General features: G+C 43.0%; 1 protein-coding gene across 1 annotated transcript; it reads left to right on the top strand.

Annotated features, from left to right (window-relative positions):
• Positions 1-918: 918 nt before the first annotated feature.
• Positions 919-27,364, top strand: BAG2 (BAG cochaperone 2). The gene is made up of 3 exons (XM_073336315.1): positions 919-1,267; positions 21,381-21,490; positions 23,966-27,364. The coding sequence occupies exons 1-3, from the start codon at positions 1,131-1,133 to the stop codon at positions 24,364-24,366; spliced, it is 648 nt and encodes a 215-aa protein (XP_073192416.1). The 5' UTR covers positions 919-1,130; the 3' UTR covers positions 24,367-27,364.
• Positions 27,365-27,660: the final 296 nt, after the last annotated feature.

Below are 27,660 nucleotides of genomic sequence, written 5' to 3' on the forward strand. Positions count from 1 at the left end.
TCTTAAGTTTGGGTCTGTGCTGTCCAAGGACAGTAACTGTGAGTGGGGTGCAGAGAAGGGACAGGCATGTTAAAGGGACTTTTGGTTGCTGGACTTAAGAACCTGAGAGAAAAGAATACTGTCCAACCTCCTTGGGGGTGAGGCTTTTGTTCATGGTTTCTGTTTATGAACCCTGTTTGTGGTGTTTTCCCAAATTAATGCTAAGTTATTTCCCTCCTTTTATAGTTTTTTTTCTACACTCAGATTTTGTGCTTGTGAGAGGGGAAGTATTACCTCTTAGAGATGCCCAGGGGGTGGTGTGTAATTCTCAGGTCACTAGATGTGGCCTCCAGTCACTTTTGTGTTGTATTGTTGGAAAGGAACCCCTAGATACTGAACCCAGCCCTTCTTGCTGCCACTTCTGACTGACAGAAGGGTTATAAATGTGAAAAAATTGCTTGAGCCCCAGCACCCCTTTTATTGTAAATTAAGCCCTGGTCTGCCCCCAACTCTCTGCAGCAAAAGGAGCAGCAGGGTGAACCGATACCTGCCCTCCCATCGCGAAGTGCATTGCTGGGTTAGAGCTCATCCCCTGGAGTAAATCTCCGCCTAGTCCCAAGGCAGGCGGTGGGATTATCCTCGGTCACCCAGTGGGTAGAGTTATTCCAGGTGGGCAGTGGGAGACTCCGCCTAGCAGGGTACCTGCCCTGGGCTTCTACAGGAGGCCGGGTGGAGAGTCTGTCACTTTCCCCAGCAGAAGGAGTCCTGCCCCATGGCTGGGGAGGGGTGCTGTGGGCCACGCCCCCGCCCGGCCCCACGGGGTGTGGATGCGATGGGGGGGCGTCTCTGAGTCTCTCTCTCCCATCCAGCTGGCAGCGAGCAGGCAGGCAACCCCCATGAGGTGACTGGCTACCGGCTCACATCACTGCGGGGTGAGGGGCGAGTCTCAGCCCCATCTCCCCGTGGTGGGAGGCGAGTCTCCGCCCCATCCCTGTGAGGGGTCGCCCCAGTGGGGCAGGGGGCGGACGCCGGCGGCAGGCGGCGGCCGGTCTCCTCCTTTGGCGCTGCGCGGGGTCCGCTCTGGGGGGAGCGGGAGGCGGAGCCGCAGCCAGCAGCCGCCGCAGCCCCGGCTCCTCAGGCCCGGGAGCGCCATGGCCCAGGCCGGGGTCAGCTCTAAGGCCAGCGAGGGACAGACGGCGGGGCAGCTCCGCGGGCGCTTCTTCCGCTCCACCTCCATGGCCGCCTGCTCCGGCCGCCTGCTGCAGAACCTGGACGAGCTGGAGCTCAGGTACGGCCCGGCTGGGGTCGCGGCCCGGCGCGCGGCCGGGGGTCTGGCAGTGCAGAGGGGGCTGGGGGCTCCTGCTAGTGCGGCAGGGTATGGGGGCGGGGCGGGGGAAGATGTCCTGCTAGTGCGCAGGGCATTTGTTGAGGGATCTTGCTAGTGCTGCAGTAAGGACTGTTGAAGTGTGTTTCTGCAATTGGAGAGGAGCCCTGCTAGAGATGTGCTCAGCCAGTGGCGGTGGAGTGAGTGTATGGAAGCCTCAGGAGTCTGATGCTGTTGCTGATTTCTTGTCTCCCGTCTGTGCGTCTATTCCTGCCACCGGACTTGAATGAAAAAGAAGTTTGCTCCTGCTGGAATTTAAGCAGGCTGTGAGTGACGAGCACAGCTGCTTCCACTGCAGTGCTGGGGGGGAAGAGGGGGGACTGGGGAGAGACCTAAATATAGTTTCCAGGCTCATGGGGGTAGAAAGACACAGTTGTCATCATAAAGAAAAGGAAAACTTATGGCACCTTAGAGACTAACCAATTTATTTGAGCATAAGCTTTTGTGAGCTACAGCTCACTTCATCGGATGCTCAGTTGCATCTGATGAAGTGGGCTGTAGCTCAGGAAAGCTTATGCTCAAATAAATTGGTTAGTCTCTAAGGTGCCACAAGTACTCCTTTTCTTTTTGCGAATACAGACTAACACGGCTGTTACTCTGAAAGTTGTCATTATAGAGACCCTGTGGTCACACACATTTATTCAGGTGACACCATCATAGGATCTAATCATATTAGCCACACCATCAGGGGCTCATTCATCTGCACATCTACCAATGTGATAGATGCCATCATGTGCCAGCAATGCCCCTCTGCCATGTACATTGGTTAAACTGGACAGTCTCTACGTAAAAGAATAAATGGACACAAATCAGATGTCAAGAATCATAACATTCAAAAACCGGTAGGAGAACACTTCAACCTCTCTGGCCACTCAAAGATTTAAGGGTGGCAATTTTGCAACAGAAAAGCTTCAAAAACAGACTCCAAGGAGAAACTGCTGAGCTTGAATTAATATGCAAACTAGATACCATTAACTTGGGCTTGAACAGAGACTGGGAATGGCTGGGTCATTACACATATTGAATCTATTTCCCTAAGTTAAGTATCCTCACACCTTCTTGTCAACTGTCTAAATGGGCCATCTTGATTATCACTACAAAAGTTTTTTTCTCCTGCTGATAATAGCTCATCTTAACTAATTAGCCTCTCACAGTTTGTAAGGTTTCAGAGTAACAGCCCTGTTAGTCTGTATTCGCAAAAAGAAAAGGAGTACTTGTGGCACCTTAGAGACTAACCAATTTATTTGAGCATAAGCTTTCGTGAGCTGTAGCTGTAGCTCACGAAAGCTTATGCTCAAATAAATTGGTTAGTCTCTAAGGTGCCACAAGTCCTCCTTTTCTTTTCACAGTTTGTAAGGTAACTTCCAACTTATCTATATGTGTGTATATATATCTCTATATATCTATCTTCTTACTATACGTTCCATTCTATGCATCCGATGAAGTAGGCTGTAGCCCACGAAAGCTTATGCTCTAATAAATTTGTTAGTCTCTAAGGTGCCACAAGTACTCCTGTTCTTTTTGCAGATACAGACTAACACAGCTGCTACTCTGAAACATGTGGTCACACTTCTTACTGAACACAGCATATTTGAATTTTGGAGGGTTAGGCAGCAGGGGAGCCCTTTGCTTTATAAGGGGAGCTCCATTTTCCTTAGAGAATCATCTTGTTTCACAGAAGATACAATAATCCAGTGGAGCCAGGGTGCCATTTCAGGTTTTAGGAGGAGAGGGCAAATTTAACTGATTGCAGGGGCTAGTTAGGCACATGAAAACTCTAGGATTATGGGTTTTTGTTTTTTTCTTCAGATAATTTAGAAATTAGCTGTCAGGAGCACTGTATCTAATTCCTATGTAAAGAAAAAGATATACAAACACTAGTTAAAGCCATATTTTAAGTTCATATGTACGATCAGGAGATAATACAGCAAGATATTCCCAATCCCTGAGGTATCAGTTTTGGAGCCTTAACAAAGATATCAAAACATAAGTTTGATCCTTTGTACACTATCTTTAGTGGAGAGAAATAAAAATAAGTAATATCTGCTTAAAATATGCATACTTTCTCTAACAGACACACTCTGTGTTGCTGCCATTATCTACTCTATTTTAGTCCATTGTTGTTCACTCCACTAAAAACATATTTACTTTAACATATGTGATTACATTTTTTTCTCTTTATTTTGGCATATATGTTCATAGGCGCTGACTCTCTGGGTGCTCTGGGGCTGGATTTACGTTCTAGAAGGATACTATTGTTTGATTACACCACTTTAAATAAAGAATGACAAAGCACAATATGGTAATAAAAGTAATAAAGATAATTACTGCAGCCAAGACAGGTTAGGTGTGTTAGAACTCACTATTCAAATAATTAAATTTAAGCATAAGAGAGAAATAAAATTATGAAATGCACAGACCAGTCACAAAACTAAAATAACAGTACTGCAATCCTTAATGAACTGTGAAAGAATAATATTAGAGAATATATGTGCATTGTGCATTTTGACAGGAAGTATCAAGAAGTAACACCATCAACAACAATAATTATAATACAAGTGTGTGTGTGTGTGTGTGAGTGCACTGTCGCTTTAAGTCAAAGCGTTGTTCAGTTCAGCCCCAGCTCCTGCTCCTGAGCCAGAGACACCAGCACAGACAGAGTCTCCCTGTCGTGTCCCCCCCCCCCCCCCGACCCCAGCTCAGTGGAGACAGGGTACATGGGCGGGAGGAGGGGGACACCAGCCCCTGCCTGCCTCTGCGCAGCAGATCAGGAGGCAGCTCCCAGTCCTGAGCAGTTTGGCCAGTGACAGCTCCATTGAACAATCCCAATCTTTTCAGTCTCTCTTCAAATGAGTTTTTCCACGTCCCTGAATCCCCTCTAATTCTGCTGTATCCTTTTTTGAGGTGGGGTGATCAGAACAGCACACAGTATTCTAAGTGAGGGTATACCATTGATTTATACAATATTGTAATATATTTTCCCTATTGTTCTTCATCCCATTTTTTATGCATATAACAGCTTGTTAGCTTTTTTGACTACAGCTGCACATTGAGCAGAGGTTTTTGTTTAGCTGTCCACAATGATTACCAAGTCCCTTTCCTGAGTTGATCCAGTTAAAAGAGAACTGTACAAGGTGTAGGCGTAGTTTGTGTTTTTGCCTCCAGTGTGCATTACTTCACAATTTGTTTTAGTTGTAGTAATTTTAGATGTTACTTGTAATTACAGAAGTGAAAATTGTCAGACAGGAATACAGTTTTCAACTGATTTCTTTCCTTGGCCTCCCGCATCCCCAAAGACAGTACCCTGCTGTGATATCAGTTTCCTCATCTTCCCTGCTGCGTTCAAGAAAATCTGTTCCACAAATGAAACTGTTGACTAGTTCATCTTTTGTTGCAACTAGGGATTATCCCCCGTCTCACCAATCTGTGAGAATAGTAGGGTTTCTGCATACAAGAGTAGTCAGTGGATTAAAAAAAAAAGTCACTGCTTTAAAGAATGAAGTGCTGCTTCTAGGCAGCAACACCAACAATCTTTCTTTGAATGGTGTTAGTGTGGCTGGGGAGTGTAATTTAATATACATCATATTGCACTGAGTGAAATAAAACTATTTGTTGGATTATTCTTGGTAATATAAATGGTGAAATGCAGTTGAACACAGTACAAAACTACCATTCTCACTGAAGTGATGACACTGGGGACACAGAACTATGAAATTATTAGTTTAATCATATAATTCTTAACCCATAACTAGTTTTCCTGCATTTATTCCAACCCCAGTTCTGAGGGTAGGCTTCAAAAGTAAAAGCTAGTAAATCTGAGATAAAGGGGAGAGGATATGTTGGAATTGGGCTCCATTGGTAGAAGTTGTTTAGGCCTGGTCTACACTAGTGAGGGTGGATCGATCTAAGATATGTCGACTTCAGCTACGCTATTCTCATAGCTGAAGTTGCGTATCTTAGATCGACTTAGAATCACTTACGTCGCGTCCTCGCTGCATGGGATCGATGGCCACCGCTCCCCCGTCAACTCCGCTTCCGCCTCTCGCCGTGGTGGCGTTCCGGAATCGACGGCAGAGGGATCGGGGATCGATTTATCGCGTCTACAGTAGACGCGATAAATCGATCCCCGATAGATCCCCAATAGATTGATCACTACCTGCCGATCCAAGGCCTTAGATTTGCTAGCTTGGTTGTCAAGGAATTGTTCCAGCCAGAAAATTGGATATTTGTTATTTCTACAGGCCTGGAGGTTTTCCATTGCCATGACTTCCCTTTTCCTCCAAAAAAGCTCATCTGCATCTATATATAGGTCATGGTATTCTGGTGTCCATAAGTAAGTGAATTAAGAGCTCTCTAAAAATATATGCAAGCTAAGTATTTAATCACATTCCCTACAGTACTCTATTGCTTCCCTTAAAGTGTGTCTCTGTCCTTCTGAAACTACAGGGGAACTTTTTTTCTTAAGTAGGTGTTTATTAAGTAGGATACCTCAGAACAGAAACACAGAGGTGCTAAATAGTTCATCAGATTACATTGAAAAAGCTTCACTTTGTGTTGCTGCATTGTGTTTATCACTGTTTCAAAAGAGGCTGCACAGTGAAACGCACAAAACCTACCAACAATTACTAACCAATTTAAAAGTTTACTTTGCTGCATAACCTTTATATAGAGCAATTCGAATAAGTCAAAATGCTTTAAAATACAGATAAGTATCACAGCTCCAGTAAAAAAGCAAGTGTCAAATTACTCATCTGGAAATGTTTCAGAGTAACAGCCGTGTTAGTCTGTGTTCGCAAAAAGAAAAGGAGTACTTGTGGCACCTTAGAGACTAACCAATTTATTTGAGCATGAGCTTTCGTGAGCTACAGCTCACTTCATCGGATGCATATCGTGGAAACTGCAGCAGACTTTATATATACACAGAGAATATGAAACAATACCTCCTCCCACCCCACTGTCCTGCTGGTAATAGCTTATCTAAAGTGATCATCAGGTTGGGCCATTTCCAGCACAAATCCAGGTTTTCGCACCCTCCACCCCCCCACACAAATTCACTCTCCTGCTGGTGATAGCCCAGCATTTCATCTGGAAATGAAAGTGCAGACTGGCCTATCTGTTCCATGGGGGAATGTTGTGGTCAGATAAGTGACATGTACTAGAGCAGGAATGGGCAAACTATGGCCCAGGGGCTACATCCGCATGTGCCATGGCTCCCAGAAGCAGTGGCATGTCCCCCCTCCGGCCATACCTCCGCATAGGAGCCTGAGGGGGGACGTGCCGCTGCTTCCAGGAGCTGCTTGAGGTAAGCACCGCCCAGATCCTGCACTCCTGACCCCTTCCTGTGCCCTAACCCCTGACCCAGCCCTGATCCCCTTCTCGCCCTCTGAACCCCTCGGTCCCAGCCCGGAGCACTCTCCTGCACTCCCAACCCTCATCCCCAGCCCCATCCCAGAGCCCGCACCCCAGCCAGAACTCTCACCCCCACCCCCCAACTCCCTGCCCCAAACCAGAGCCCCTTCCCAAACCCTGAACTCCTCATTTCTGGCACCACCCCAGAGCCCACACCCCCAGCCGGAGCCCTCACCCCAATTTCGTGAGTATTCATGGCCCTCCATACAATTCCATACCCAGATGTGGCCCTCAGGCCAAAAAGTTTGCCCACCCCTGTACTAGAGGAAGACACTGCACTTGCTTTCAATCACTTGTAGGCCAAGTAAAAAGCAGAAATAAGGAGAACTGGGTTTTTTTATGTAGTGTTCTTAACTGATACTCAAAACAATGAATAAATTGGAAGTCAGAGTGCAAAATACAGAAAGAAAAACACTGTGTCACCGTTGTAACTACAATAATTTGTCTTGAAATTGTTAATCAACATCAAAGCCCCAATCCTGCAAACACATATGTATCTGTTTGACATTACACATGTGGGACTGTTCACATGCATACATTTTTAACAAGTGCATAAGTATTTGCAGGATTGGGGGCCCAAGTTACCTTTCTGAAAATACTAGCAGGATATGGGGAACGATGGGTGAAATTCAGAATAAAATCCATGGCTCCTCAAACCATAGAATCATAGAATCATAGAATATCAGGGTTGGAAGGGACCCCAGAAGGTCATCTAGTCCAACCCCCTGCTCAAAGCAGGACCAATTCCCAATTAAATCATCCCAGCCAGGGCTTTGTCAAGCCTGACCTTAAAAACCTCTAAGGAAGGAGATTCTACCACCTCCCTAGGTAACGCATTCCAGTGTTTCACCACCCTCTTAGTGAAAAAGTTTTTCCTAATATCCAATCTAAACCTCCCCCACTGCAACTTGAGACCATTACTCCTCGTTCTGTCATCTGCTACCATTGAGAACAGTCTAGAGCCATCCTCTTTGGAACCCCCTTTCAGGTAGTTGAAAGCAGCTATAAAATCCCCCCTCATTCTTCTCTTCTGCAGGCTAAACAATCCCAGCTCCCTCAGCCTCTCCTCATAACTCATGTGTTCCAGTCCCCTAATCATTTTTGTTGCCCTTCGCTGGACTCTCTCCAATTTATCCACATCCTTCTTGAAGTGTGGGGCCCAAAACTGGACACAGTACTCCAGATGAGGCCTCACCAATGTCGAATAGAGGGGAACAATCACGTCCCTCGATCTGCTCGCTATGCCCCTACTTATACATCCCAAAATGCCATTGGCCTTCTTGGCAACAAGGGCACACTGCTGACTCATATCCAGCTTCTCGTCCACTGTCACCCCTAGGTCCTTTTCCGCAGAACTGCTGCCTAGCCATTCGGTCCCTAGTCTGTAGCTGTGCATTGGGTTCTTCCGTCCTAAGTGCAGGACCCTGCACTTATCCTTATTGAACCTCATCAGATTCCTTTTGGCCCAATCTTCCAATTGGTCTAGGTCCTTCTGTATCCTATCCCTCCCCTCCAGCGTATCTACCACTCCTCCCAGTTTAGTATCATCCGCAAATTTGCTGAGAGTGCAATCCACACCATCCTCCAGATCATTTATGAAGATATTGAATAAAACCGGCCCCAGGACCGACCCCTGGGGCACTCCACTTGATACCGGCTGCCAACTAGACATGGAGCCATTGATCACTACCCGTTGAGCCCGACAATTTAGCCAGCTTTCTACCCACCTTATGGTGCATTCATCCAGCCCATACTTCCTTAACTTGCTGACAAGAATACTATGGGAGACCGTGTCAAAAGCTTTGCTAAAGTCAAGAAACAATACATCCACTGCTTTCCCTTCATCCACAGAACCAGTAATCTCATCATAAAAGGCGATTAGATTAGTCAGGCATGACCTTCCCTTGGTGAATCCATGCTGGCTGTTCCTGATCACTTTCCTCTCATGCAAGTGCTTCAGGATTGATTCTTTGAGGACCTGCTCCATGATTTTTCCAGGGACTGAGGTGAGGCTGACTGGCCTGTAGTTCCCAGGATCTTCCTTCTTCCCTTTTTTAAAGATTGGCACTACATTAGCCTTTTTCCAGTCATCCGGGACTTCCCCGGTTCGCCACGAGTTTTCAAAGATAATGGCCAGTGGCTCTGCAATCACAGCCGCCAATTCCTTCAGCACTCTCGGATGCAACTCGTCCGGCCCCATGGACTTGTGCACGTCCAGCTTTTCTAAATAGTCCCTAACCGCCTCTATCTCCACAGAGGGCTGGCCATCTCTTCCGCATTTTGTGATGCCCAGCGCAGCAGTCTGGGAGCTGACCTTGTTAGTGAAAACAGAGGCAAAAAAAGCATTGAGTACATTAGCTTTTTCCACATCCTCTGTCACTAGGTTGCCTCCCTCATTCAGTAAGGGGCCCACACATTCCTTGGCTTTCTTCTTGTTGCCAACATACCTGAAGAAACCCTTCTTGTTACTCTTGACATCTCTGGCTAGCTGCAGCTCCAGGTGCGATTTGGCCCTCCTGATAACATTCCTACATGCCCGAGCAATATTTTTATACTCTTCCCTGGTCATATGTCCAACCTTCCACTTCTTGTAAGCTTCCTTTTTATGTTTAAGATCCGCTAGGATTTCACCATTAAGCCAAGTTGGTCGCCTGCCATATTTACTATTCTTTCGACTCATCGGGATGGTTTGTCCCTGTAACCTCAACAGGGATTCCTTGAAATACAGCCAGCTCTCCTGGACTCCTTTCCCCTTCAAGTTAGTCCCCCAGGGGATCCTGGCCATCCGTTCCCTGAGGGAGTCGAAGTCTGCTTTCCTGAAGTCCAGGGTCCGTATCCTGCTGCTTACCTTTGTTCCCTGCGTCAGGATCCTGAACTCAACCAACTCATGGTCACTGCCTCCCAGATTCCCATCCACTTTTGCTTCCCCCACTAATTCTACCCGGTTTGTGAGCAGCAGGTCAAGAAAAGCACCCCCCCTAGTTGGCTCCTCTAGCACTTGCGCCAGGAAATTGTCCCCTACGCTTTCCAAAAACTTCCTGGATTGTCTATGCACCGCTGTATTGCTCTCCCAGCAGATATCAGGAAAATTAAAGTCACCCATGAGAATCAGGGCATGCGATCTAGTAGCTTCCGTGAGCTGCCGGAAGAAAGCCTCATCCAGCTCATCCCCCTGGTCCGGTGGTCTATAGCAGACTCCCACCACTACATCACACACCAGTAAATACAAAATGAAATACTAGACAGCAGGTGACAGTGAAGTGAGGTGTTTCGACTCAGACCTCTCAAAAACTAACTAGTGGTATTGTTTTGGGTGCTTTCCCTTTTCCTTGTCCTCTCTCATTCTTCCCAATACTTGGCTCTTGAATCCCCAAGCCACTAAATCTACAGGTACTATTGCAATCTACATAGTTTACTTATATTTTAATTTACATTCTATAGTGTTGTGAAAAACTGATATTTGAATAAGTGATGCTATACAAAAGTGATCATGGAATATACAAGTAAGTGGAATAATATGATAGTGTATATATCCATATATGTATTCATTCTGCATAAGAATATTTTGTATACTATTGACCTTTATATTATTATAGTTTGTATAATGGCATTTCTGTATAATACTTTGTTTAATAATTTATATATGTAAAAAGAGTGGGTTCAAGTTTCTATTTTTATAGATTTACAGTCTGGTTAGATTCCTGCTCCATAGTGGAAGATTTTATTGTATCTCTAATGAGCTAATGATCAGAAAAGAAGTCTTGAGAACTCTATGCAGCCTTTTTATTTTGACTGAGATGTCCTTCACTGGAGGATCAGGAACCAATGAATAGCAAAGGTCTGCTCAGGCCTAATGTTAAATCCTGAACTAAACCCAACTAGACCACAGCCAATGCGACCTGATCCCAAGACTGTCAAGTTGTTTTCATACCTGGCCTGAGAAAATAATGAAGAAGGAAGGACTCACTGGCTTAAAATTGCAAATAATAGCACTGGGGCAACAGAACTTGGGGGTGTGAGGGGGCTAGCTCCCTGCAGTTGAAATATTGTAGGGGTTGAACTGTGTTTCTGCCTCCATGCATCACATCCATGAGGGCAGAGGCAAGAGCAGGACTGGAGGGACTGGAGCCATGCCCAGACCAGGAAGTAGGAACTGAGGTAAGCAGGGCCCTGATGCCAGTGCCTGTAGTGGGGAGCTGGTCCTGCGCCAGGTAGCCCTTTTCTTTCCCCAGCTGCAGAGAGTCCTCTGAGATGTCAGGTGCTGGTAACAGGCCTGGACAATGGGCACTCAGTGGCGGTCAGCACAGAGGGAGCTGGGGAGGCTACAGCCAGGACTGGGCAGGAAAGCAGGGCCACCCAGACGGAGTTGTCCCCCTGAGGAACTGGGCACAAGTAGGTGGGAGGTAGGGACTGGAAGGGCTCTTCCAGGCAGGTGTCATTTCTGCTCCTAGGCCTTCCTGAGCTCTCCCACTGTCCTTTATATCTCCCAGCTTTCCCCCTCCCACCCCAACTACCCCTTAACTCCCTCTGCTCCTCTCTGCTTCTTACTGGGGCCTCCCACTGCCCCTTCTTCCCCCATGTGCACCTTAGCACACACATTCAAAGTTAGTTTTCACTGCCGATGAATAGCATAGTTGGCACAGTCAGTGATAAGCGACTACTCAGAATGTATGCTAGTCAGATTACACCTGACCAGACCCAAACCCAACACTTGTAGTCGGGTGCCATTGGGTTTTGGTTGAGTGGCAAAGGTCTAATCAGAACCCTTTCAAACATGTTAAAGCTTAATATTTTCACTCTTAGTACTGTACCAAATATTCAATTTGATTAAAAATGTATTGCTTAGTTGAGCTCTTCTGGGTCTGTTAGCAAATCAGCATTAATGTGTTGTTACAGTACTTAATTTATGTCCAGGGAATTGTTTTATTAACACAATTCTTTTTATGGTTGATTTACATCAAATACTACAAAGGAAAGGAAAATTAGAATTGTAAGATTATGAAGATGTTGTGAGAGAAAAGAAATCTAATACCTTATCTGTTTAAAAAAAAAAAAGTTAATTTTCACTACCATATTTCTTTTTGGGACCAATTCATGGAGCATCAGTAGAATTGTGGGAAAAGATAAGTTAGTATCCCATGATCCCTGACAGTGATTATATTGCACTACAGGGAGAATCTGCTCCTCTGCCAAATAAATAAAAGTATTAGATTAGTAGATATAATGTATTTTTTTGAATGTGTGATATTCCAGATGTATGCACCTAAGTAAGCTAGAAAGATTTATTTCGTATTGGCCTGGTTACATGTCAAACTGAGGTTCCTCCCACTTGCGGGCAATCATTTTCTCCATGCTTCTGTCTCCCTTTTTGAACCTCTTTCCCAGACACATTCACACCCTTCTCCAAGTTGAATATGAAAGTCGGTGCACTTGTTACAGAAGGTTGAGATGCTGCTATTTCCACTGCATTGAAGAAATTAGCCGTGCCTTGTGTTCGAATGAATTTTCACAGGTTTTGATGTCCCGTCCTTTCACTAATGCAGGACAGGAAATTCATCATAAAAAGTACATGGAGCAAAGTGAGGATCAAAGTTGTGCAGGGCCTTGAAGGTGAGGATGAGAAGTTGCATATTTTAGAGCTCATAGATTCATACATTTCAAGGCCAGAAGGGACCACTGTGATCATAGAGTCTGAACTCCTGCATAACACTGGCCAGAGAACTTCCCCAAAATAATTCCTAGATCATATATTTTAGGAAAACATCTAATCTGGATTTTAAAATATTCAGTAATGGAGACTCCACCACAGCCCTTTGTAAATTGTTCCAGTGGTTGTTTACCCTCACTGTGAAAAATTTACACCTTATTTCCAGTCTGAATTTTCCTAGCTTCAACTTCCAGCCATTGGATAATATTATAACTTTCTCTGCTAGATTAAAGAGCCCACTATTAAATATTTGTTACAAATTGTAGGTATTTGTAGAGTGTAATCAAGTCACCCCTTAACCTTCTCTTTGCTAAGCTAAATAGATAGACTCAAAGAATTCAGTCACTATAAGGCATGTTTTCTAATCATTCAGTCATTCTTGTGGCTCTTCTCTGAGCCCTCTCAAATCTACCAACATCATTTTTGAATTGTGAGTTCCAGAACTGGACACAGTATTCCACCAGTGCCAAATATAGAGGTAAAATAACCCCTCTACTCCTACTCGAGATTCTCGTGTTTATGCATCCAAGGATTGCTTTAGCTGCTTTGGGTACAGCATCACACTGAGAGCCCATTTCAGCTGATTATTCACCACTACCCCCAATTTTTTTTTCAGTCACTGCTTTCCAGTATAGCATCTCCCACCTTATAAGTATGGCCTACATTCTTTGTTCCTAGATATAGCTATTTATATTTAGCAGTATTAAAATGCATATTGTTTGTGTTCGCCTGTTTTACTATGCGGTCCAGATTGCTCTGAATCAGAGACATGTACTCTTCATTATTTGCCACTTTCCCAATTTTAGTGTCGTCTGCTAACTTTATCAGTGATGATTTTGTTTATAAAAATGTTAAATAGCATAGGGCCAAGAGCCAATTCCTGCAGGACCCACTGGAAACACTCTATGACGATTCCCCATTTACAGTTACTTTTTGAGATCTATCAGTCAGCCAGTTTTTAATCCATTTAATATGTGCTATGTTAATTTTATGTTTGCAGTGTCACTGTAGCAGTTTTGGTCCCAGGATATTTGAGAGACAAGGTGGGTGAGGTAATATATTCTTCAGGTCAGAAAAGTTCTGTGTAGCTCAAAAGCTCGAGGTTGGTCCAATAGAAGATATTATCTCATCCACCTTGTGTCTCGTATTAATTTTATATTGTTCTTTTTAATCAAAATGTGGTGTGGAACGAAATCGAGTGCCTTACAGAAGCCTAAGTATATTATGTCAACGCTATTACCTTTATCAACCAAACTTGTAATCTCATAAAAAAAAAAGATATAGTTAGTTTTACAGGATCCATTTTCAATAAACCCATGTTGATTTGCATTAATTAGATTACTCTCCTTTAATTCTTTATTAATCGAGTCTGTCAAGGTTCCTCCCCCACTCTGAACTCTAGGGTACAGATGTGGGGACCTGCATGAAAAACCTCCCAAGCTTATCTTTACCAGCTTAGGTCAAAACTTCCCCAAGGTACAAAATATTCCACCCGTTGTCCTTGGATTGGCCGCTACCACCACCAGACTAATACTGGTTACTGGGGAAGAGCTGTTTGGATGCGTCTTTCCCCCCAAAATACTTCCCAAAACCTTGCACCCCACTTTCTGGACAAGGTTTGGTAAAAAGCCTCACCAATTTGCCTAGGTGACTACAGACCCAAACCCTTGGATCTGAGAACAATGAAAAAGCATTCAGTTTTTTACAAGAAGACTTTTAATAAAAATAGAAGTAAACAGAAATAAAGAAATCCCCCCTGTAAAATCAGGATGGTAGATATCTTACAGGGTAATTAGATTCAAAAACATAGAGAACCCCTCTAGGCAAAACCTTAAGTTACAAAAAAGATACACAGACAGAAATAGTTATTCTATTCAGCACAATTCTTTTCTCAGCCATTTAAAGAAATCATAATCTAACACATACCTAGCTAGATTACTTACTAAAAGTTCTAAGACTCCATTCCTGGTCTATCCCCGGCAGAAACCAGCATATAGACAGACACACAGACCCTTTGTTTCTCTCCCTCCTCCCAGCTTTTGAAAGTATCTTGTCTCCTCATTGGTCATTTTGGTCAGGTGCCAGCGAGGTTACCTTTAGCTTCTTAACCCTTTACAGGTGAGAGGAGCTTTCCCCTGGCCAGGAGGGATTTCAAAGGGGTTTACCCTTCCCTTTATATTTATGACAGAGTCCCACATTTATTCTTTATTAAATGATTCCGATATCCGCAGTTCCATTATCTTGTCCAGAATCGATGTAAGGCTGACAGGCCTATACTTGGCTGTGCCATTCCAGATTAATAGCCCTGGAGAATGAAGTCTTCTGTTTATCCAAAGAATAAATGCATGAACAGCAATAGCAGTGTACCATGTTGAATATCACAACATGTCTCAGTCCTGACCCCAAGAGGTCACCTCTCAGGTGAGAAGGCCATAAATTACTCTGCAGGGCCATGCATTCCTTGCATTTTGCAGATAATACCACAAAAAAAAAATCTCGCTGACAAGTGCCACTTTGTGGTGGTGCAACATACTGTAGTAGACACAAATGTCTAGAGTAGCCACCAAACAGCAATTATTGCAAATAAAATAATTCTCAACATCTAGTTATCAGATTTGACATAAGATAGTAACACTTATCAAGGCATTACTTTTTAAAGAGCATTTTTATCAACTGCATAATATGAAATGTTTATAATTATCCTGATACTCTACAAAATCTTGCTAAACTAAGCTGTCAGCTTCTAGTCACATAACGATCACTCAGTATTTTAAGGAAGTGGTATTTTAGAAATCCTCTTTAGAATTATACTGATTCAAGATGCATCTCTGTAATGCAGTTCACTGTTTTTCAATGTCAGATGGTAGGACTTGATCCAAAAACCACTGACATAATTGAAAAAGATCCCATTGGCTTTGATGGAATTGGATCAGGCTCTTATTGAGTGTGTTGAATCAATGTATGCGTGCAATTGAATTACTATAAAAATCTGTTAAAAACTCTCCAAATTTCTTAATTTTAGTTTCAAGTTTCCAAGGGGAACAACAGTGAAGGGATACTTTTTAACAAAAGTTCTGAAAAATACTTTAACCAATGTCTTTTTAAAAGAGGCATAGTTGAGTTATTTAATATAATCATTAAAACGGCCTTGTAAAAGTGCCGTAAAAATGGAACCAACTCAGATACAAAATCAATTCACTGCTTTACTATCTTTATTATTATAATGAAAATGAGTCACTTTACAATACTTTCCTCACCCCCCCCCCAAAAATCAACGCCTTTGTCAAGAATTTATATTAAATTATTTTCCCTTCACCAGTTACAATAAACATAAATAAAATAAGTTCAAGTACGTCTTAAACATATGCTTTCACTGACAATGATTAGATTTGTATCTAAATATTTCTGCATTTTCATCATAGCAGGATTATTTTATTATTATCTCCTCTTAAAGAGTGAAAAAAAATCTAAATGAACTTTTGCTTATTCCTTTATCTAAGCTATCTTTTTTCCAACCATCTTTTGCTCTCAACTCATTTTCTGGCTGAAATCTTTGGGGCAGTGATGTAGATGCATGTTTATCTCAGAGATGACCATAAATGCCTTCATCTTTGAATTCGCTGTACAGGAAACTTAAGAAAATAAAGTGTTTGTTTAATACCATCACCAGTTTCCACACTGTATTGGGTACAAACAGACAATCTCTGCCCTGAAGAGCTTCCAGTTCTCCCAGTGTGTACTAACTGGGGTGCTGGAACAATTTGTATAGGGGAGGTGCTGAGTGCCATTGAGCAAAACTGCAAACCCTGTGTGTGATGAAACCCACTTCAAGCCAGGGGGTGCAACAGCACCCCTAGTTCCAGCACCTATGTACTCACATCCAGATTGAATTCATCATCTGCACAATGGTCCTGGGAATAATGTTGAAAAATTGCTTTTTTTGAGTAAGCTTCTTTTGATGGACAATATCATAATCCTGCCTCCTTCTCCCAAACACACACACACACACAACCTAACTTTAACTTACAAAGATGTAAAAAGAGCGATTTGTATATCATCTTCTAGTACTATGACAGGTTTATCAAGACAAATATACTTAATGTTTTGAGTGTCAGAAAAGTTGTACTATTTTAACTAAACTTAAATTTAAAATTGATTAAATGCAGATCAAACCCTTTTTGAGCAAAGGTTAAACCAGTTTAAATGTATCTGCATTAGGAGGTTGCACTGATTTAACTCCAATTTAAATCACTTGAGTTAAACCAGCGTAACTTTTTTTACTGCAGACACATATAAACAGTGAATAGTGATCACCATCTTGTGGCTACAACCTGTAATGCTCTAGAGTACAAAGTATTTTGACTGCTTGGTGGATTCTGTCAGAAAGAGAGAGTGAGCTGTGTTCTGACTGTGCTTGGTACTATCGTTAATGAACATCGGGATAGATAAGAAAAATTTGTCAGTAAAATTACAACTGAAGGTTGATTTATAAAAACAGCAGTACGACTGGAATGCCACAAATGTATAGCAATTAGGACAATTTAGTGGTGTAATTTTAGTACAATGCTCTGCAACCTCAGAGATGTAAGGCCAGGGAACATCAGGGATTTAATTTCGTAGCTAAAGTTCCTAGACTGGGAGATCTGTAGAAATAGTGTATTTGATCTCTCTTGGAAAGGCATGTATCATGTTGCTATTAAGTAATCCTCCCATCATCCTTTCCCCAGGCATTGTCTGCCTTTAGTTGGAAGGGTGAGTTGAAATGAAGTTAGGCTCAAGAGTAGTATGGGGATATACATGGGAGGCCATTTTAATTCCTGCACCCAATAAAAAAACCCAGAACAAATAAAAACTTAGACTTTGAGGAAAAGAAGACGGAAAGATTGCAGCCACATGTTTGTGCAAAATGGACTATGTAAAGGAATTTGGTCAAGATATTATTGGAACCTAAATGGTTACTTAGTGCCACGAAGCAAAATCTATCTCTCTACCTTTGCCACCTTTAGTTGAGATGGAAGAATTAGAAATAGAAAGCAGTTACATAAGGGGGAAAGTAAAAGAACCTGTCCCTATTGTACTTATGTGGTCATTTATGCAGAGCTATGTGGCCCAAGCAATCCTGCCCATTTTTTGTATTCTATCATAAATTACTTTGTATTTATTTTTCAGGGGATAGGAATTTTTTTAGGTAAAAATATTAATGGTATTGGCACTCTGGTTGTAGCTAATATCCAAGTGAATGTCAGAGAGAATAGATCACATTTTTTCAGTATGTTTAATAAACATTGCAGGATAGCTGGATTCTCTTGGTTTTTACAAAGGGTTCCATAGACACAATGAAACAGACCTCAATTTGGGATTGTCTAAAATTTCTGCCTTGTCTGTTGGAAGAGTCTAGAACTGTCAGCACATTCATGTGATGGTCATCATACGACAGGTGGGGGAACTGGGAAAGCAGAGTTTGTATCATTCTTGCACAATCCTAGCAGCCAGTTAAATCTCAACAAACCCACTGCACCAGTGGTGGGCAGCCTGCGGGGTGCACACAGCCCGTCAGGGTAATCCACTGGCAGGCTGCCAGACAGTTTGTTTACATTTGCATGGCCACCCGCAGCTCCCTATGGCCGCAGTTTGCTATTCCCGGCCAATGGGAGCTGCAGGAAGCGGCCTGGGCCACAGGGACATGCTGTCCGCCGCTTCCCACAGCTCCCACTGGCCGGGAACGGAGAACTGTGGCCACGGGGAGCTGCGGGCGGCCATGCAAATGTAAATACACTGTCTGGCTGCCTGCCAGCGGATTACCCTGATGGGCTGCGTGTGGCCCGCAGGCTGCGAGTTGCCCACCACTGCTCTACACCATGACATTAATATTACTCAGGCAAGTGCAGAAACTGGAGGACTGAGTGGGGAAAATTTTATCTTCTGGCACTTATCTCCAGTGCTAATGATTCTCTACTGTGCATTTTCTGTCTATTTGTGGTGTTCCCCAATTACTTTAATCAATTCTAAACTCCTAACCTTCAGGGCATGGTGAAGGATTGGGAAATTAACTGAAGGATTGAAACCCAGGTTTCCAGTATAGTATTTCCAAATCTGAAGGCCAGATCAAGCTCTCTTGTACACAGCAAAAGGGGGAGGGGAGAATAAAGGAGCACAAATAATGGCCAAATATGACTAAACATAGAGCACACAGAGCAAAGCTTATGTGACATGCACGTCCCCCAAATAGAAGGATGTTACACAGTTTGTGTGTAGTATGATGATGATTACCAGAGAAAGAGGGTCGGGTTAGAACAATGCTTCTTCAGCTCTCGTCCCCAAATGCCCCTACTGTACTTGCGCTACATTGATGACATCTTCATCATCTAGACACATGGAAAAGAAGCCCTTGAGGAATTCCACCATGATTTCAATAATTTCCATCCCACCATCAACCTCAGCCTGGACCAGTCCACACAAGAGATCCACTTCCTGGACACTATGGTGCTAATAAGTGATGGTCACATAAACACCACCGTATACCGGAAACGTACTGACCACTATACTTACCCACATGCCTCCAGCTTTCATTCAGACCACACCACACAATCCATTGTCTACAGCCAAGCTCTACCGCATTTGCTCCAACCCCTCAGACAGAGACAAACACCTACAAGATCTCTATCAATCATTCTTACAACTACAATACCCACCTGCTGAAGTGAAGAAACAGATTGACAGAGCCAGAAGAGTACCCAGAAGTCACCTACTACAGGACAGGCCCAACAAAGAAAATAACAGAACGCCATTAGCCATCACCTTCAGTCCCCAACTAAAACCTCTCCAACGCATCATCAAGGATCTACAACCTATGCTGAAGGACGACCCATCACTCTCACAGATCTTGGGAGACAGGCCAGTCCTTGCTTACAGACAGCCCCCCAAGCTGAAGCAAATACTCACCAGCAACCACACACCACACAACAAAACCACTAACCCAGGAACCTGTCCTTGCAACAAAGCCCATTGCCAACTGTGTCCACATATCTATTCTGGGGACGCCATCATAGGGCCTAATCACATCAGCAACACTATCAGAGGCTCGTGCACCTGCACATCTACCAATATGTTATATGCCATCATGTGCCAGCAATGCCCCTCTGCCATGTACATTGGCCAAACTGGACAGTCTCTATGTAAAAGAATAAATGGACACAAATCAGAGGTCAAGAATTACAACATTCAAAAACCAGTCGGAGAACACTTCAATCTCTTTGGTCACTCGATTACAGACCTAAAAGTGGCAATTCTTCAACAAAAAAACTTCAAAAACAGAGTCCAAGGAGAGACTGCTGAATTGGAATTAATTTGCAAACTGGATACAATTAACTTAGGCTTGAATAAAGACTGGGAGTGGATGGGTCATTACACAAAGTAAAACTATTTCCCCATGTTTATTCCCCTCCCCCTTCTGTTCCTCACACATTCTTGTCAACTGTTGGAAATGGCCCATCTTGATTATCACTACAAAAGTTTCCTTCCCCCCTCTCCCCCCTCCCCCCCCCCCGCTCTCCTGCTGGTAATAGCTCACCTTACCTGATCACTCTTGTTACAGTGTGTATGGTAACACCCATTGTTTCATGTTCTCTATGTATATAAAATCTCCCCACTGTATTTTCCACTACATGCATCCGATGAAGTGAGCTGTAGCTCACGAAAGCTTATGCTCAAATAAATTTGTTAGTCTCTAAGGTGCCACAAGTACTCCTTTTTTTTAGGAGGAACTTAGTTTGCTGCATCATTTGGAGTTTAGGAATGTGAGCTCGTGCCTAAGCTGCTACTGGGCAAATACAGGCCTCTATGCATTTCCTACAACTGCTTGCCTTCTTCATCGCCTTCTGCATCACCTACTGCTAAGGAAACAGTGATTGTGGAGGCAGTGTGTAGAGCTGGGGTGCAAACATTTAGTGCAGCATGCTCTCCTGTTAAAAGGTGTGTTATCCAGAAGGAAATTCCATCTGAAGTTAATACCAAGCTGAACAGCATTAACTTTGGCTCTATAGTTTCTTTCTCCTTCTTGGGAGGGGTGAGAGATTGGTTGGTGTATTGCTGTAGCTGAGATACCAAGGATTACAATATTCATGAGAGAGCCATGCTGTGATTGACAGTGACTCTACACAGATGCCTTGAGAACTGTGGAGGAACCAAGATGCCCCAGGAATCCTTATGTTCCATGCAGCTGCTAACTCCTTATCCCCGTAGTACCCTGGGATTTCTGCACAGGAAATTGAAGAGAGCTCTCTAGCTTTTCTTAGGGTGGCAATTTTGGTTGGATGAATTCCTGGAGATTTCATCACATGACATAATCTTTAATTAAAGATTAATATTTAATTCCTGGACGGTTGGCAATCCTAGTTTTTCTCTTAGCCCATTTTTACGTAGAAGGGCTTGATGGTCCTTTTATCACATCTACACTGATGAAATACCTGTGGCTCCAACTTGCAGAGCCCAGGTCAGCTGACCTGGGCTCAGGCTGCAGGCTAAAAATTGCAATGTAGACATTTGGGCTCAGGCTGGAACCCAGGCTCTGAGACCCTCCCGCATCGCAAACCTCAGCTCTTCAGTTCCAGCACAAGCCTGTGCATCTATATTGCAATTTTACAGCCCCACAGCCTAAGCCCGAGTCAGCTGACCGAGGTTAGCAGTGGGTGTGCTGTGGGTCTTTTATCATGGTATAGGTGTACCTGATATTGCCCTGAATTGGCAGACATGTGACTTGTCCAACAACACTGCAGTGTTGCTAAAACTAACTCACAAGGCTGATTGAAAAAAACTAGGAAACACTGAGAGCATGTTATGTGGCTGAAATGACTTTATTATTTATAGATTTTTTTTTCTTCTGCTTGGTTCAACTTTACTCAGGGTTGAAGCCTTGCGTGATGCAGCATCTGCTATGGAACAAGAAAAAGAAACTCTGCTAGAAATGATCCATGGTATACAGAACAGCCAAGATATGAGGCACATCAGTGAAGGTGAGAGCCTGCCTTTTCCTAGATTCTCATTTGAAACTTGTTTTGGAGAAATCAGTGGATACAATCCTAAATTACAGTTAGTATACCTGTTTTACATGCAGCTCAGTTGAACTGTTTGAAAGTGGTGAGGCAACAGAATAAATGTAAATCTGTTTGAGCTAATGTAGTGTTAGTTAGATGGATCCTGTTACCTTAGTAGCCTTTTACACCTGACTATTCAAATTCATATCCTAGTTCAGTGTAGAGGACTACTGTAAGCATTATTGCATATGTGAAAATTACCCTTTTGGCATGCCCAGCCCATCACCACCTTTTCAAAGTCAGGGTCAGCTCACCTGTGCTCCTGGTGAGGGAGAACTTTATTTAGACATATAGAAGTGATGGACACAATTGAGTTTCAGCTGTCTCTAAAGGGGAGAATTGGCCTATTAGGCAGTCATATTTATCCTTTCTCCTATTACAGAGGTTTCTTAGCAGTCTCTTCCTGTATGTAATCCTCACAGGTTACCTTGATATTCAGGTGACCTACCTTGATATTCAGGTGACCATCCATTGGATGAATGGGACCTTGCCTGCTATGTTCATTAAAAGTCAAGCAGGAAAGTATTCTGTTAATCATTGGTTACAATCTGTACTGTCCCCCAATATCAGAAAGGGTACCAACTTCTGTCAAACAAGCAGTTGTTAAGCAGACAGCTAAAGAAACAAGTCTCTTGCCAGGGTTGATCTTGCTGATTGTCACCCTGTTTTTAACCATCTTCTTTTATGTAATAGTATCAAGAAGGTTGTGACACAGCAAGGCTGATATCATCTGGACATCGTCCTTTGGTTTCCTGGTTACTTTAATTTTATTTGTTTTTTTAAACAGAATATGTCATGGAAACTGTACTAGATACCCACTCATACAATGGGTGCATGTACCTATTAGTAAAAAACATAAAGTAAGATATTTTTGGTGCTAGCAGTATTCCCCATTATAAGTACAGGGAATACCTTCTCAAACTTAAAATATGCTGTATACCATTAGAAGAAAATATTTCATCTGCTGCCACTGTAGCCAAAAGGAAAAGTCAGGAGTTTAAGGACTTCTGAAAAAATCTAAACAGCAGCTGATGAGGGGATATTATCTAACTAACAGACACTAACTGGGGCCAACTGGCTGGCTCATTAGTGGTACCATTCTTTTTATTGAAGGATTGCAGAGGATGATGCTGAGTCAGGGCTTGTCTACACTTACAGCACTGCATTGGTGCAGCTGTAGCATTTAGTGAAGATGCTAGATGGGAGAGCTTCTCCTGTCTACGTGGATACACCACCTCCCCGAGATGCAGCAGCTATGTCGATGGGAGAAGCCCTCCTGTCGACATAGTGCTGTCTACACAGTGTAGACACATAGTGCTTTTCCACACCACTGAGCAACGTAGTTATGCTGACATAAGTTCCTTGTGTAGACCAAGCCTCAGTTATTTATCTGCCCTGATAAATCTCTCATGTAGGGTTCCACAAGGATCTATTATGTTATTCCTGTGAGTAGTGCTCTAAAAATACAGTTCACTCAGCCACCGTAAGGTCAGATCATATCCCTTTCCTGGATTTTCATTTTATTAACAAACATTAATAAGTTAAGAAACCAGTCTACCCCTTCTCTCCACACTTAGTTGCACTACTGCATAGCATGCAAGAACTAAAGCAATAATTCCAGTAAAGTGCTCTTTATCCAGTTCTATTTTATGTAGCAAAATACTTATTTAATTTTTTTTTTTTTTTGCAGCTCTGCTAGAAGCTTACGTAGATGCTGTGACTAGTGGCTTAGTTCACGTTTTCCTATCATGAAGAAAAATAAGCACTGAAGTGTAATTCAGCTCGGTAAAGTGACTGTGAAAGTGGCACACTCTTATTCAGTGAACAAAAGCAGTATACTGCCTCATTGCAGTAACACATAACCTTTTACTGCTTTTTTTCACTGCTGTTTACACTGCAGAGCCAACACAGCTAATATTAAGAAGCAGGATTCTATTCCATGTTGTGTATCATCAACAGACTTGTCTAATAAGTTCCAGTCGGTTATATGCATGCAAGCCAGCTGAAAGAATGAGGTTGGCCAGGTGTCAATGAGGGTCCAATTTAGCATGCAGAACCATTATTATTGGAGATAATGCACGAGATGGAAGAACCAAGGTTGACTTTCAAGAACCAGGCTGTGATAGAAAGGCCGGCAGTTAGATTGTACCTGTAAACTTAGCACATTTGGTCTAATGTTGAGAGACAAATTTAGGACTCCTTTATTTTTAGTTACTGTTCAAAATAGAATCACCAATTTAACTTTCTGGTCTGCTTTAAAAATATTTTTATTGCAAACCAACAGCAGAGATGTGTATCTACTACGTACACTAAGGTAATTTGATTGTATGTGTGAAATTGTTCATACCTAAAAGGGCTGGTTTGTAAATCAGAACATTTTATTTTTAAATGTAGGTGAAAGAGAAGAACTTTGCCTGACTGCCAGTCGTCTGATGGGCCGAACCCTCACTGTTGAGGTTTCTGTAGAAACAATACGAAACCCACAGCAGCAGGAATCCCTTTTGCATGCCACAAGGATGATTGATGAAGTAGTCAATAAACTTCTTGACAATCTGGAAGATTCCAAAAGCCGTTTAATGTCACTTTATGGTGCATGCACGTCTGAGGTACCATCTGGACCCATTGATCAGAAATTTCAGTCTGTTGTAATTGGATGCGCTATTGAAGATCAAAAGAAAATCAAAAGGAGACTAGAGACCCTGCTTAGAAATACAGAAAACTCTGAAAAGTCAATCACGTTGTTAGAACATCCAAAATCAACTGTCCAACAGCTTTGCAACAACGAACGGGATTAAAGTAGTGATAGCTATTTGGGCAGATCAAAGTTAAGTCTCCATAAAGGTTGCACGGAATGCAAAGAAAAATGTTACTTTTTAGCACTAAACTAATAATACTTTAGAGTGCTGGGTGCAAATATTAAATAAATACGGATAGCACTGCCTTAGGTATCAGAAAGAACATAGATATTTTCTTTCACAATGAAGATGTGATCTAAGACTGCTATCAGGTTTGCTCCCCTAGACTTAAACTTTATTGGTACAGCTGCTGCAAATTGTAATTAATGTACTTCTGCTGCACTCTTAAAGCTAGTCAGAATCTAATTTCTTTCTCTTAAATTTTTGAAAACTTAAGCTGATGTGTCATGTACTAAGATTTCACCTAGAAAATTTTTTTTCCTTTGGTGAATACTTTGTATGAAACAGACTTATGAGAAAAAGACAAGTCACGCAATAAACAAGAAGAAAAAATGGATATACCACACTCTATTTTCAGTAATGAGTAACTTTTGTTAGTGATAATTAGTACTTGGCACTATAGCTTAAAATGCTTTACAGAAAAGGATAAGAATTGTCCCCATTTTACAGACATTGTGGTAAAATAACTTGCACAAGGTCACACAGCAGGCTGGGAATAGTATCCAGGTCTTCTGACTAACAGTTCCATGCTCTGTCCACTGGATGCTGCTGCCTTCTAGCCTGTTTATTAACTAATGCTCAGTTTGGGGCTACTGTGGGCTAATGATTTCAGAGTAACTTAAAAGAGGAGTTATGCAGAAATGCTTTCATGTCCTGCAAATCAAAGATACTTTTTTTCCTATTAATCCTCTATGAAGCATAACAAAGTGAAACAGCTGGATCTACAAACATTTTAAAATGGATTATATTCAGTTATGATGTAAGCAGATGCTGGTCTCATTAAAGTCAATGTAAATTGCTCCTGCTCATGCCAAAGTGGAGGTTAGACCCTGTTTTCCCAAAACACAGACATCTTTTTCATGTTCATCACTGGTGTTTGTTATAAAGGAGAAAGCTTTTATAGATCTTCCTATTTGTACACCCTGTTTCATAATGTCAAACGCTGGGTGAAGTTGATTATTAAATGAAATTTTAATAACAAGAAAAATCAAATGCTTCAATGAGTTTATTAAATGCATTCATTCTGAAGTTTGAGTGAAGCAATAGTTCAGTAAGATGCACTAGAATCATAGAATATCAGGGTTGGAAGGAAACTCAGGAGATCATCTGGTCCAACCCCCTGCTCAAAGCAGGACCAATCCCCAACTAAATCATCCCAGCCAGGGCTTTGTCAAGCCTGATCTTAAAAACCTCTCAGGAAGGAGATTCCACCACTTCCCTAGGTAACGCATTCCAGTGCTTCACCACCCTCCGAGTGAAAAAGTTTTTCCTAATATCCAACCTAAACCTCCCCCACTGCAACTTGAGACCATTACTCCTCGTTCTGTCATCTGCTACCACTGAGAACAGTCTAGATCCATCATCTTTGGACCCCCTGTCAGGTCGTTGAAAGTAGCTATCAAATCCCCCCTCATTCTTCTCTTCTGCAGACTAAACAATCCCAGTTCCCTCAGCCTCTCCTCATAAGTCATGTGTTCCAGTCCCCTAATCATTTTTGTTGCCCTCCGTTGGACTCTTTCCAATTTTTTCACATCCTTCTTGTAGTGTGGGGCCCAAATCTGGACACAGTACTCCAGATGAGGCCTCACCAATGTCGAGTAGAGGGGAACGATCACGTCCCTCGATTTGCTGGCAATGCCCCTACTTATACAGCCCAAAATGCCATTGGCCTTCTTGGCAACAAGGGCACACTGCTGACTCATATCCAGCTTCTCGTCCACTGTAACCCCTAGGTCCTTTTCTGCAGAACTGCTGCCGAGCCATTCAGGCCCTAGTCTGTAACCGTGCATGGGATTCTTCTATCCTAAGTGCAGGACTCTGCACTTGTCTTTGTTGAACCTCATCAGATTTCTTTTGGCCCAATCCTCTAATTTGTCTAGGTCCCTCTGTATCCTATCCCTACCCTCCAGTGTATCTACCTCTCCTCCCAGTTTAGTGTCATCTGCAAACTTGCTGAGGGTGTAATCCACGCCATCCTCCAGATCATAAATGAAGATATTGAACAAAACCAGCCCCAGGACTGACCACTGGGGCACTTCACTTGATACCGGCTGCCAACAAGATATGGAGCCATTGATCACTACCCGTTGAGCCCGATGATCTAGCCAACTTTCTATCCATCTTATAGTCCATTCATCCAGCCCATACTTCTTTAACTTGCGGGCAAGAATACTGTGGGAGACCGTGTCAAAAGCTTTGCTAAAGTCGAAGAATAACATGTGCACTGCTTTCCCCTTATCCACAGAGCCAGTTATCTTGTCATAGAAGGCAATTAGGTTAGTCAGGCATGACTTGCCCTTGGTGAATCCATGCTGACTGTTCCTGATCACTTTCCTCTCCTCTAAGTGCTTTAAATTGATTCCTTGAGGACCTGCTCCATGATTTTTCCAGGGAGTGAGGTGAGACTGACTGGCCTGTAGTTCCCAGGATCCTCCTCCTTCCCTTTTTTAAAGATGGGCACTACATTAGCCTTTTTCCAGTCGTCCGGGACCTCTCCCGCTTTGAGTTTTCAAAGATAATGGCCAATGGCTCTGCAATCACATCCGCCAACTCCTTTAGCACTCTCGGATGCAGCGCATCCGGCCCCATGGACTTGTGCTTGTCCAGCTTTTTTAAATAGCTAAACCCACTGCTAATGATGGTCTGCAGCACCTAGGTTTGTTCCCAAACCTCCCACTTACAGATAAGTTAACATAATTAATCTCTTTTATGCACTGAGGTTGTAATGTTTGTAATGCATTCTGTATTTGATTTTTTTAGAAACGTCCAGCAGCAAGAACATATGTAACAGGGCTTGTAAAATATTCAATAACATCTCTGTATAGCACTAGTTTGAGGTGGGGAATGAAATAAAGAACTAAGTTCCATTGTTACCCCACTTATTGGTATAATACACAGTTTGTGGTTTTGCTCACAAGGACAGTGACCTTATCACTAAGGATAAGATTTTGTAACGGAAGTCACGGATTCCGTCACTTCCAGATACCTCTGTGACATTGTCTTCTTCCAGCCCTGTGCCTGGGGCAGTGGGGTCAAAGCCATCAGAGGCTGGAGGATGCAGGGGGCCCTGGAGCTTTCAGCTGCTGCAAGCGGCTGGGGTCCCAGAGCTCTCAGCAGTCATGAAGGGGCATTAGCTCTCAGCTGCCAGCGGGGGTGGTAGCTCTAAGTTGATGG

Source organism: Lepidochelys kempii, chromosome 3 (assembly GCF_965140285.1).
Source record: "Lepidochelys kempii isolate rLepKem1 chromosome 3, rLepKem1.hap1, whole genome shotgun sequence".
Taxonomy (NCBI): Eukaryota; Metazoa; Chordata; order Testudines; family Cheloniidae; genus Lepidochelys; species Lepidochelys kempii.

Coding starts and splice junctions, on each gene's coding strand:
- BAG2 (XM_073336315.1), top strand. CDS start 1,131: ATGGCCCAGGCCGGGGTCAGCTCTAAGGCCAGCGAGGGACAGACGGCG. Junction 1,268..21,380: donor CTGGACGAGCTGGAGCTCAG/GTACGGCCCGGC, acceptor AACTTTACTCAG/GGTTGAAGCCTTGCGTGATG. Junction 21,491..23,965: donor TATGAGGCACATCAGTGAAG/GTGAGAGCCTGC, acceptor TTTTAAATGTAG/GTGAAAGAGAAGAACTTTGC.